We start from the raw sequence: 13,391 nt of genomic DNA, 5'->3' as shown, positions 1-13,391 counted from the left end.
GCATATTGTCACCGTTTTTTTCCCTTTTCGTTTTGTTAATCTGTAAATTGTCAAATATTCTGCGTATATTTATTCGCGTCTCATGTTTTGAATTATATATTGAAGGGAACTTGTCATGATGGACAGAGAGATATATTTGTTTTGTTGGACAAATGCTGGGAAGAGACGCAGAAGAACTGATGAAAGACGGTTAACAGATGATTAAATGCTTAATATGCCTAACGTTATACACGGCACCCTCAACCTGCACCCCCAGGTGTAAATTAAATTTAACGTTAAACTTCTGAATTCTACACAAATGTTGAGAGCTGTGTTTTATTTGTTTACATGCATAAATATTCACAACATCATCGTTATGTCAATAAACTGTTTCCATCACCTTAACGCGTATTTGAACTAAGGAAAAGATAAAATCCCGTTAAATTTCTTTGATAGTTCTGAGATTATTTTCGCGTGTCCGTTTCTATTTAGGCTTTTTTATGGGCATTTTCAAAACATCTAAATAGTTGGATAGAAAACCCCTCAGATATTGCACATTCCGTTACTTCTCCCCACTCCACTAACTTGCCGGATCTGCCACGCCCCATTATTCCGGCACCTCAGAATTTTCAAATTAAGCACTGGGGAACCACCGTTGTTCGGTTATTATTACATTCTTCAAAATATGAAGAGTTTGGTTCCAAAATGAGATAACTCCGTTTTTAAACATTTTCAAAAATATATATTTTTTTATTGTGCATTCTATTAATATCAATCAAACTGCAGTTGGTTTGTTTTGATTTAAGCCATAATGACTAACTAACAAATAAAACACAATAAAAACATGATAACATAATAAAAACCATGATTTTTGAAAAATTTAGAAAATGGAGTTATCTCATTTTGGAACCAAATTCTTCATATATTCTTTTGTGTTTTGCAGAAAAAACAAAGGCACACAGGTTTGAAATGACAACAGGGTGAGTAAGTGATGACAGAATTTTCATTTTGGGGTGAACTTTCAATTTAAGAATGCATAAATTGTATTTATTCTACTTTGTTACCACATAATTTATGGGACACTGCATGCACACATATGTTATCAAATTGAAGTATTTTCTCTTACCAGAGACCTGAGGCCTTATTGTTGGCAGCTGGTGGTAAGATACCCCTTTTATTAATGCTAAAATATTCTTTTGAACTTCAGAAGTGTTCTCAAAATCAGAAATAAAGAAGTAATTTGGTTGATGGGATATTGTTTGTAACTCAAGCGTATCAGCATTTGAGGTACCAATACTTAAAGAAACAACACCAATGTCTTTCAAAGCTTTAACTGGTCCACGAATATCATCATTGGACCTTCCAGAACTCAGGAGAATTAGCACCTGCGGCACACCTTCCATATGTCTACTCCCTGCAGCAGCTGTAAACATGCTGTCCGTAACAAACTGTAATGCTGCCCCTGTGTGCCGTAGACTACCTCCTTTATGAATCAGACGTTTCACATGGTTTAAAACATCATCTAAGGATGAATGTGTATTCAAGTGGAAATCAACTGCTGTGTTGTCACTGTACTGGACCACTGAAACACGATCTTTATCTGGTGCCACATTCAGTTGCTGAACCAGGGTCTGAACAAAGTTTTGCACTCTTGAGAAACTTCCCCTTGTGTCATCAGAGCCATCGATTAAAAAAACAAAATCTTTTTTATCAGCATCTGTTATAACAGACAACATAAATATTTACAAGGTTATGTCATTAGTCCATACACGTCAGAAATCCAGACAAAGCAAAGAAAAACTGCTTTAAAGCACCTATATATACAGTATATATATTTTTCCTCACACTGTTCTTAAGCAGCTAAAATATGACCAAGGGAAATTCAAATGGTAAATCAAATTCATTCTTACCTATTGTAGTTGGTTGAAGCCTCCTGGGCTGGCGAGGAACTCTTTTCACATATGATACAAGTTTTTGTTCAATGTCTTCAAGGTCATCAAATTGAGGGACAGTAAGGGTATGACCAGGAGTATACGAGATTGTCTGCAGCTGAATAACATCTGCATTTTCAGTGCCGATACTGAATGAGACAATATTGTCCTGTTTGAGTGCAGCAGCAGGTGCTCTAACATCATCCTGAGACCTTCCTCCAGTCACGAGGACAAGAATCTGAGGAACCCCCTCTAGCAGTCTGCTCCCAGAGGAGGCAATGAACATGTTGTTTTTTAAATAGCCAAGAGCTCCTCCTGTGTTAAGAGGACTTCCTCCCTTGTGGTCCAGATGCTCAATTGAATCTATAACGTCTTGCTTTGTGTTATATGTGTTCAGATAAAAATGGACGCGTGGCTCTGTGCTGTACTGGACCACAGACACTCTGTCTCCGCTCAGTCCAATATTGAGTTTGTCCACCACTCTTTCAACAAACTGAGTCATGTATTTAAATTCATCCCTAGTATCATCAGACCCATCCAGGAGAAAGACAATGTCTCTTTGTGCTGCATCTAATTCTACTGGGATTAAAATTAAATGACTTCAGTCAAATATTCTCACAAAAATCAACACACATCAAATGTAACACATACATATTTTTTGCATGCTTGCTTTCTGTTTACAAGGTGTGCAAAAATAATTTAATCATGTAAAATAATACTAATGTGTATTTGTACTCAAAGAGTAAGATCAATCAAGCAACTGAAAAAGCAAAGAACAAGAGGTTTTCAAATGATACCAACAATGATCGAGAAATCATTGGCTCACACAAGAGCTTAAGCTGAAGAGGAATGTCCACAAGCACAGAGACTCTTCCATGGTTAAGAGGATCTGTGGATGATCATGGAAGTTCTCTGAATCAGCAAAAGATGAACAGCTCATGAAAATAATATTTAGTGTACCAGGCCATAAATTGTCAGCCTTGACCAATAGAGAGAAAGCTGAATCAAAACAATGGCCTCGTGGTAATGCAAGCAATTTAGTGAAAGGAGATTTCCCATCAGGTTTCATTTTAAAAAAGAAAAGTCAAAGAAGAATGAGAATTGAACTCAAGGAAAATGGCAAGGAAGTGTGGTTATTCTTACCGATGATAGTAGGGGGTTCAACTGCCATTTTAGATTTGATAAAGGAGAAAATATCAGGCTGTATGACTAAAAGTTCACCAATGACGGGAAGGTTAAAACGAAATCTATCTGAAAATGCTATGCTTTGGAGCTCGGCCTCTACAGCTTTCTTTATTCCAATTGCAATGGAAAGAACTCCTAAATGTTTGAGATCTTCAGCAGGACTTGCCACATCATCACTGGATTCTCCACCAGTCATGAGAATCAACAGTTGAGGGATTCCTAGTTGATGTCTACTTCCAGATGTAGCAGTAAAAACATGATTTCTGACATACTGTAGTGCTGCCCCGGTATTTAGGATTCGTCCACCTTTTGCTGTGAGGCCATTAATGGCATGAATCACAGCCTTCTTACTATTGTAAGTATTAAGCAGGAAATGGGCAGAAGCATCTTCACTGTACTGTATTACAGCAACTCGAACAATGTCCTGGTCAATGTCAAGATCCTCCACCATCCGACGTATAAATTCACGGATGAAAAGAAATCCATCGTAGGTGTCATCTGAGCCATCAAGGAGAAATACTATATCCCTTTTGTGAATTCCTGTTTCAAACAAGTTTCCAAGAAAGAAAGAAAGAAAGAAAGAAAGGGATATTGGAACAAATCTTTTTCATGCAATCTATAAATTGAATTGTAAAGACGTTCAATGTGTACATGAGCCAAAAAAAGTGTCTAGAAAGAAATGTGCAAGCAAAGCAAAGAATATCAGTTGCATTGACCCTTCAAATATTATTTGGTGGGTCAGAATGTGAATATAATGTTGAATTTGTGAAAGCACCTGCAAGTGCAATGTAGTTCAAAAACTTCCATGGAACAAACATCTTTTACGTGCAAAAGATGTCAACTGAAGACATGGAAGAGATGCAAGAAGAAAAAAAAGAGTATCATCTCAAATTCAGTTTATTCAGTGAAACATAGCGACATTGAAACATAATGACATTGAAATGTATTCCATCGCTACAGCGATGATAAAAATACCTGAACATAAAAATAAATATTTGTATTTAAAGTTTGCACATTGATTGCTTATAGTGAAAATTCTTACCAGCTGATTCTCGAACTTCTGTGTTTAAAATTCCTTCAAATTTTTCATTGTTCTTAATAGCAGAAACTAGTTGTGACTCAATTAAAGGGAAGTCATCAAATCTATTGACATATGCAAATTGGGATTGGAATGAAACTGTTTTCAGCTCATCTAAATCTGCATTTTCCACACCAATGCTTATTGTCGTAATGTCAAGATCTTTTAGGGCCATGGCAGGTCCTATAACTTCATCGCTAGACGATTTGCTACTCATCAATATTAGTATTTGAGGAATATCTTGAAGTCGTCTACTCCCAGAGGAGGAAGTGAAAACCTGGTGCCTCACAAACTGGAGGGCTGCTCCAGTGTTAGCCTCTCTTCCACCTTTGTGTTTTAGCACCTTTATGGCATTTAAAACCTCCGCTTTTGTTGAGTACGTTTTAAGATAAAACTCAACCTTTGGATTGTCACTGTACTGAACCACAGATACCCTGTATTTGCTCTCCTCCACATTGAGCTTCTCAACAACTCTTTGGACAAAAGCACTCATTGCATGGAATCCACTTCTAGTACCATCAGACCCATCCAAAAGGAACACAACATCTTTTGCTATGTCTTTGGCATCAGCTAAGACACAGTACATCAATGAGAGATGTTTAGAAACAGAAAATAGCACAGCCACTAAAAAGAGGCATCAGACACTTCTGTGTGCGCAAGCACGCCAACCAAAGCAAGATATAAAGAAAATTGTTCTTACCTTCTTCTAGAACGACCATGAGTTGTGCTTTTGGAAGACTCACATAGTTCTGGAGTCTTTGCTGAACCGTGTTGAGCTGGCTGAACTCCTTGACATTGAAAGCAAATGATGGATTGTGCGAAATGGCCTCAATCTGTTTAGGGTCTGCATTTTTCACTCCGACACCAAAAGGGACAACTCCTTCAGTCTTAAGGGCAACCGCAGGTTCCCTCACGCTGTCTCTTGATCTTCCTCCAGTCAGGACAATCAAAAACTGGGGGACATTCTGGGCTGCTCGACTGCCATATGTTGTTGATAAGATGGTGTTTTTCATGAAGGTCAAGGCAGCACCAGTATTCAAATTTCTGCCACCAGCCAGGGTAAGTCCATTTACAGCCCTCATCACTTCGTCTTTTGTTTGGTAAGTGTTTAGGTAGAAGTTAGGGCTCGGTCTCTCACTATGCTGGACCACAGCAACTCGTACTCTATTAATGCCAATATCAAGAGGTGCAATGACTTTGGAAATGAAGTCACGGATGTAGTTAAAGTCCCCTCGGACATCATCAGAGCCATCAATCAAGAATGCAACATCTCTTTCACCACCGGGTTGCACAGGGGTTTCAACATCTAAAAAAATAATAAAAACATAATACAATAATTAATGATTTGCAAGCTTAGATAAATTCACACAGTGTGAAGAACAGTAATTGGAACAGAAAAGACTGTTTCCAAAAATACATATGCATGTTTTTGCTTTTTAGGCTAACAATTTTATTAAGAATATTCTATTTGATGGTAAAAAAGTGTCACTCATTCATTCTCATTGTTTTAAACTGAATTACTGCAAAGGCAACAGTCTTTGAACATTTCTTGTTATTTTTTAACTTAACTTACCTATCTCCGTAGTAACTGTATCAGTCTCCCCAACAACAGTGACCAGAGGTGTCATGATCTCATCAACAACGCTTGATAATTCACCAAAACTTCTTCTGTAGTACGCCAAATTTTCTACAAAAGCAACCGTTTTCAGGAAACTCTCTTCCACCTGGCCAGCTCCAACAGTGAAAGTCAAAACTCCTGCTAGAGCTACGCGGTCCGCGAGTCTCTTGACCGCATCTTGAGAGGGACCTCCTGTTATCAGCACCAGTACCTGCTGAATCCCCTGCTTCCTACGAGACCCAGCTGATGCCTGGAAATGGTTGCTTAGGGCGTACTGTAGGGCAGCACCAGTGTTTAATGCACGTCCTCCCATCAGATTTAGCTGAGCAATGCTGGACAGCACGTCCTGTTTGGTGTTGTGCGTGTTAAAATAAAACTCTGTACGCTGTCCCTCATCAAACTGCATCAGGGCGATGCGTACTCGCTCAGGTCGTACGTCTAGCCTGTTCACCACATCAGAGATAAAGTCCCGGACATACTGTACATTGGCATTTCCAACATAGCTGGATCCATCCACCACAAAGAGAATGTCTCTGACAACTTTTTGGGTTTGGACTGTAGTGACATCCACATCTGGACCTGAAATTGTAATTGCACACTTTTGTTAAATCGGGTGTTCATCTAAATTTATTAAACATTGCACATTTATTAAATATACAGAACATTATATTACCTGTTTCAGTCGGAGTCTCTGATTCAATAACACCAGATAACGTAGAGAGAGAGGAGACTATTTCTTGGGGGTTGCGTAGCAATATCCTGAAGTCCTTGAGTATGAAAACCTGACTTTCATCAAAAGCTATTTGTTTGAGCTCAGCCACATCAGCAGACCTGGAGCCCGCAGCCAAAGTCAGAACACCCATCTGCCGAAGAGCTTCAGCTGACTGCTGGACACTGTCTTTAGATTTTTTACTGGTCAGTAGCAACACAAGCTGTGGCACTCTTTGTTGAATACGGCTCCCACTCTCAGGTCTGAGCATGTCGGTCCTTACAAAATCCAGGGCAGCACCAATGTTGACTTCATTTGAAGGTCTGGGTTTTATTCGGCCAAGGGCTGAGACTAGGGATTCTTTGGAGTCAAATGAGTTGAGGTTAATCTCCATCCTGGGGGCAGAGGAGAACATGGCTACTCCGACCTGCACCTGATCAGGGCCAATTGGCATGGTGTCAATAAACTTTCTGACGAATTCTCGCACTGCATTGACAAGGGTTGTACCCATACTGCTGTCAATGAGGAAAATAATATCTCTCCTTCCAACAACCAATGCTAAAAAGACAAAAGAGAATTTTGTTTAGTAGTTATGCATATTATAAACAAGATCATGCTATGGAACTATTTTTGTTTATTATACATTTTTTATTTATTTAATAATTACATTTATTTAATTTCTAAAGACATTTGGTTGTAGATTTGAAATGATTTTGTACACAAAAATATTATTATGGAAACAACTTATTTAAAAAGAAAACCAACATTTTATTGAATAAAACGTTTTTTTTTAATGGATGATTTGTAATTAGTTATGATGAACATGCCAATTTTGCAAATTGAGGCAAATGTCAATTACTTTACACACACAAAAATTAACATAGCTCTGATTTTTTGTTTTGTTTTCTTTGCAACATAATTCTCATCATCACATTGTTGTTTTGATGGGTTTCTCATTATGGTAAAAATATAAATAAGGAATGAATGATGGTTTGAGTACATATACTGCATTAATACATTTGATATCAAAGTTCTTTTTAACAATTGTGAAAGTTTTTTTGTTTGTTTTGTGTCCACTTGCATGCTGTGCCCTGAACAATATTTCTAACACTCCAAGAACAAATTTCTGAGAACAATTTATACTGTCATCATTCCTTTTTTAACCCCGCACCTAATAAATATTAACCTTATTCATGTGTTTTTGTTTATAAAATATCCATGTCCATGGTGTCAATGTACTGTCATAGAATCCTCCTCCTTTCAATCCACCACAATCTGTATTTACATACCTTCTACGAAATCAGTTTCAATCACAATGTTGCGCTGGGCGACCCCATTAATGAACTGAAGCATCTTGTCACCCACGTTTGCCACTGTTCTGACATCAGGTTCGGACAGCACAAAGCTTTTGTCTGTAGCAACAGCTTCCAATTGGGCAGTATCAATATCCCCTACAGCGAGGCCAAGGGTGTACACACTGGCCTGCTTCAGGGCCCTCTCGCCCTGACTGACATCATCACTAGACTGCCCAGCACTGATCACCACCAGTGCCTGTGGGACCCCTTCCTCTGCCCTTCCCCCTGCACCTGGACCCAACAGACTTTCTGTCACCTCTTCCAAGGCTGCCCCGAGATTTGCCTCAGGACCACCAGGGTACTGAATTCCCTGGATAGCAGTGAGGATGTTCTCTTTGCTGTCATGGCTATTGAGATAGAACTGAGTATCAGGGTCAGCAGCGTAAAGCACAACGGCTACGCGGATTGCATCCTTGCCCACGGCAAGCCCCTCAATCACTTGGACAGCCAAATCGCGGACGAGGGGAAAGTCGTCAGCTCCAATGTTCTCTGATCCGTCAATTAAGAGCACAAGGTCGGCTGGGGCTTTGAGGGGAGAAATAGAGGGAGGATAGAGAGACAAAACATAATGCAAAACATGTGGGTTAAAACAGGGTAAAGTGAGAGGGAGAGAGGGGAAGGGTGCAAGCATAAACAATTATCATGGATAATTAAAATCCATAATAAAAAAACACAACACAAACACAATATACTGCATGTCTGCTGAACCAAGAAAGATGCTTGTAATGCACCCAAAATTGGGAAGAATTATATCGTGTTGGTGATTTTGTGTGTGTAGTTGTGACTTTGTGTACAGTATATGTGTGTTTGTGTGCCAATTGTTTCTTGTCATCCTCTTGTGTTCAGTCAGATCATGCAGACTCATGTTACAGTATTCAGTGGCAAAGTACCAGTAATGACCCTTCTGTCTCATCTTTGAACCTGCAGATGATCCGTTCATTTATCATAAAGTATATTTAATTCTTAATGCTCTTGTGCTTGGGCATTTCAAAGATGAGAACATACAGGTTCATCACTGTATTGATTTTGGTAGAATTTCTTCTTCTTGCACAGTTACACAGTGAAGACATTCGAAACAAACACATAAGAATCAGACACTGAGCTCTCAAGACACAAGCTGTGTTGAGTGGTTAGCCATCATCAGTTGTTGCTGATGATGTCTAAAGGCTAAAAAGATAAAGTAATCACACTTTGATTTTTGAAAGAATGGTTTCATCCATAATGTATCTAATCTTGTTTGTCAAAATGTAATGGAGGAGTGGATGAACAGATGAGTAAATGGATCATGGTCAGACAGATAGTTGGGTAGATGATGTTGGTTGTGAATTGTGTTACAATTTAAATCTACTATCTTTGAGCAAATGTGTCACAACATGCAGCAAATGTGATTTTGTGATGAAACCAGTGATGTTAACAGTATGAGAGAAGTTAATGGGGTTATTTCTGGGACAGTTCTGCATGGATTACCCTTAGTCAGTATTAACTGGCTGTGGCCGTTCCTGATGCTGACAGTAGCTCTTGAATCCCATCAGGATTAATGATGTAAACATAAAATTATGTTATTTGTTGAATGTTTTAATCTTTGACAGTTCAAAGGATCTTAAAGTACACCAGATACTTTCTACCTGTCAAAAAATGTGGGTTGTTTCAACCCATAATTGGGTCAAATGGGAACATTTTCTAGGATAATTTAATCCAACGGTTGGGTTTATCCATATTTTATCCAGCCATGGGTTAAAAACAACCCAGCATTTTTTAGAGCATATGAGTGGCTTCACAGTATCAGTAACCAGTTATGTCTGATTTATCAAGCACCCAATTACCCATTTCTTTTGATACTAATTTCTTTCTCTTCACTGATATGGCATCTCACACCAAAGTTTCAATATAAAGGTGACCTGCACTGATGTAATAAGGGTAATGTAAAATCCTAACGTTAAGCTCCTTTGTTACTCCGTGAGTTTTTCTATGCAGAACAAACAGAACTGAATGTTTAACAATCGCACTTTGCAAATAAAGCATGACCTACTTTATGTTTCTTGTTCTTTTTTATTCACCCCATGTAGGCAAGTGAAAACAGATTTTTTAAATGTTTTGCTTGTATTATCAGCAATACTGAAAAGATGCATGGAATAAACTTACCATCCTGAGCTTCAAGATTTGGGAATAGGCCAAAAGACATAACACCCAAGAGGGCGTACAGCACCAGCCTCGGCTTCCACATTGTCCACGTTAAAATGGACAACTGAAAAGAAAAAGAGGAAAATCCTTTTACATTTGTCTGAAATGCATAGTCTACACACAATACAGTACACATTTGAGCACACAAGACCTTTATTAGACTTCACAGGGCCAAGTTCAGAAGCTCATTATAGGAATATTCCACCTATAGTTTCCATAGGATTGTTTTTGTTTTCACCATATCTCATGAAACATGGCATAAACATTTCGGAAGGCCACAAAATAGTTTACACTTATTTTTAGGAGGAGAGGATCGTTTTGGCAGAGCATTGAGATTTGTGACCTGTTTCCACCCCATGGAACAGATCCACACAGCTGTTAGATTTCAAGAGTTCAAACGGATTTGTTCCCACATCAGCCTTTCTCACTTGCCAGTAAAAACTATTGTGTGCAGAGAACTGGACACAAACAAAAATGCAATGCTACGCACAGACAGGAGCAAGAAAGCAAAATATCACCCGCTGAGCTCTAAATGAGAATGAATGGCTCTATTGTAAAACTCTGAGTAATGCAGACTTATAGAAAAATACCGTTCTTTCCATCACACCAGTCTCAAGAGTTGCTGAACTGGGAAACCTTGAGTCACGGTACAAATTATTCTCTAAATTAGTTTTGGTGGTACATTGCCATGTTACCCTACGAGCCAACATTATAAAACCCTGGCAGTTTCATTATTTTGTAATATTTAAAGAATTTTTTTTGGTTTTATAGACAAATTTGCCAATATTAACAATATGGCCTACAGTACATCGTGGATAATTTGTCAAGCAAAACTTGCATTCTTATTTTTAGGAAGTCTGCTATTCCAGAGACATTTTAGCAAGTATCCAATAAAATTGGATTGATTAATTGTTATTAAAATCAACGTGAAACACTGTTCGGTTCAGTGTAAAACAGGATATCCAATGAGGGAAAACTCAATACAACTTGGAATAATCTAGTTAATTAAAAACTTAACATGCATTGTATGCAAAATATGCACAAAGAATGCTATAAAATAGTCACTGTTAAATTTATGTTAATCTCAATGTAGTCTATACACAACATGAACAAAAATACTGAAAAACTAAAAATATCCGTAACAAAATTAAATTGGTTTCATTCACGCCAATCAGAGTATGTTACCTCTGTTGGCATTTTTTTTTTGGAAGCATATTAGAATACATAAAGAATAATACATTTTACGGTCATTAAAGGTTATTATTGGACTGGCTCAGAATAACAATGTAGTTAAATGGTTTTAGTCCCACCCTTCGATTCCCTGTCAATCTACAGCCCGACACAGTCTATTTCAGTTTATTTATGAATCATATTTTTTACATTTCAAGTTGTAAACAAAAAATAAAAATATCAATGTACCATCCAAAATAGAAAAGACAGCAAGAATGTGTATATAATATGCAGTGATATATAACAGCCAAAATTCTGCACATTTTGCTGTATCACTCAATAAAAGCGTCTAAGATTCAGAACCCTAAAAATACTAATGACTTTGAAACAAAACATATGTTTGAAACCAAACCAAACCAGTTCCCCCCTTAAACTCAGTCTGAAAACCTAAAGCACCAAACAAGTTTTACAAGGCATTTCAACATTGTCCTCTAGTGGCCTTGCTTCACCTTGCCTTAAATCTGCCTCGACGGGGAAATCCAAGGCCCAAAACTGTTGTGTGTACTGGCCAGTACTAAAGGTCAAAAAAGTCAGGACGCATTAGGACTCTCTAATAATGAAAAGGCTTATTGGAAATAATGGAAAATCTCTTATGAATAGGCTCTGTCAAAAGACTAGACTAGATCCTACAGTATATTGCTCAAGTCATTCACAGAACACACAAATAACAATTTTGGAAGTTCTGCTTATATACAGTATGTACTGTATGCATATGTACAGTATGTCGGAGAATGAACTGTGATGGATCTGTGATAGGTTCTGGTGTTTGCAAAGGCTCACATCTGGTTCTGCTTCGCTAAAGTTTAATGTCTGAGCTCTAACTCTCCCAGCATTCTTTGTCCATCTGGCAGTGACTGTGGAAAAAGTGTTTCACATCTCCCGCTCTTTACAGCGCTGGGCAGAAGGTATGATTTGAAAATAGTCTACAGTGGTAGAAAATTGCACGATTAAGCCAGGGTTGCTTCTGTTTAAACAAGCCACTGATATCCAGTGTAGGATATTATCTTAACCTAAACAAAATGCTGCATGACTACCCAACCAGATTGTTACGATGATTACCCTGCTTAACGTCCTTTTTTACAAATGTGCATTTTATCGTTAAAACATTTTACAAAACTGTTTTAAAAACCAAGCTCATCAAAAACACAATCTTCAAAAGTTTCCTGCAGAAGTTTTGGCCCTGTAGACAGTGGACAGAGCCCCTCCTTATGTAGTCTACTTATCAGAGCACTTTGCCCATTCAATTCCTCTTCCTGTGCTGCAACTAAAAACTCATTTTCTCAAAGCAATGGAAATTACTTTACCCCTTCACAATAAAAACTATAATTATGATGCAGATTCACTTACATGTAATATGCATTGAACAAACAATACAAACCAAGCCTCACAAAGAAAAGGGTGTGTGCAGGATCACCGTTTAGCAAAATGCATTTGAACACATTTTTAGAAAAAATGCAGCAAAGCACATTAACATCTGTATCATCCAATACAACCACACCCATGCACTAAATGCTCATATTACAAATCTTTGCATAAAGCATATAACAATGAATCGCTCACCTCTGGAAAACAGAATTTGGAGTGCTGTATTCCACAGTACTTCTATGGGATCGCAAATATCTGCAAAAAGACAACTCTTAGGTCATTATCTTCCTGGTAGTTTCCTTCAGTGAACTGTTCTGGATAGGTCAGGCAGAGATGATGCTAACTAGCTCGGGTGCTGGAGACGCTGGTCTGTTAACTGACTGTGTGCTCTCCAGAGGAGCAGTGCCACTCACTCCAGCCTGGGACAGAAAACACAACCCAGACTCCTGGAGAGAAGCCACCTAAACTTTTCCACGCCTCCCGCTTTCCTCTGTAGGGGAAGAGAGACAGAGAAGAAGCACAATGAGAGAAAAGAGAAAGAGAGAGAGAGAGAGTCATAAATGAGAAACAGACCCAAGGCCGTATTTGGTATGACTGTTCCTTATTTGGAAGGTGATGTAACAGACCAAAGCAGGTTTCTTTCTGCTCACACCCCTCTCAACTTGTTTCCTTGGCTACCTAGAGAAGGAAACATCACAAACATAATATATACACTTTTTTGGGAAGTCTCTGAAAGGTGTCTATGGGGAGCATATGAAGA

General features: G+C 38.3%; 1 protein-coding gene across 1 annotated transcript in view; it reads right to left on the bottom strand.

Annotated features, from left to right (window-relative positions):
• col6a3 (collagen, type VI, alpha 3) overlaps nucleotides 1-13,112 on the bottom strand; it is a 53,392-nt gene extending 40,280 nt beyond the window's left edge. The window contains 8 exon segments of the mRNA XM_057335483.1: nucleotides 1,106-1,696; nucleotides 1,890-2,489; nucleotides 4,874-5,479; nucleotides 5,747-6,370; nucleotides 6,465-7,058; nucleotides 7,790-8,380; nucleotides 9,998-10,100; nucleotides 12,827-13,112. Coding sequence (XP_057191466.1) covers nucleotides 1,106-1,696; nucleotides 1,890-2,489; nucleotides 4,874-5,479; nucleotides 5,747-6,370; nucleotides 6,465-7,058; nucleotides 7,790-8,380; nucleotides 9,998-10,079 — 3,688 coding nt within the window. The 5' untranslated portion in view covers nucleotides 10,080-10,100; nucleotides 12,827-13,112.
• Between the last annotated feature and the right edge of the window lie 279 nt (nucleotides 13,113-13,391).

Source organism: Triplophysa rosa, linkage group LG6 (genome assembly GCF_024868665.1).
Source record: "Triplophysa rosa linkage group LG6, Trosa_1v2, whole genome shotgun sequence".
In the NCBI taxonomy this organism is placed as follows: Eukaryota; Metazoa; Chordata; class Actinopteri; order Cypriniformes; family Nemacheilidae; genus Triplophysa; species Triplophysa rosa.
The sequence above is the reverse complement of the archived record's forward strand: the minus strand, read 5'-3'. Positions and strand labels throughout refer to the sequence as shown.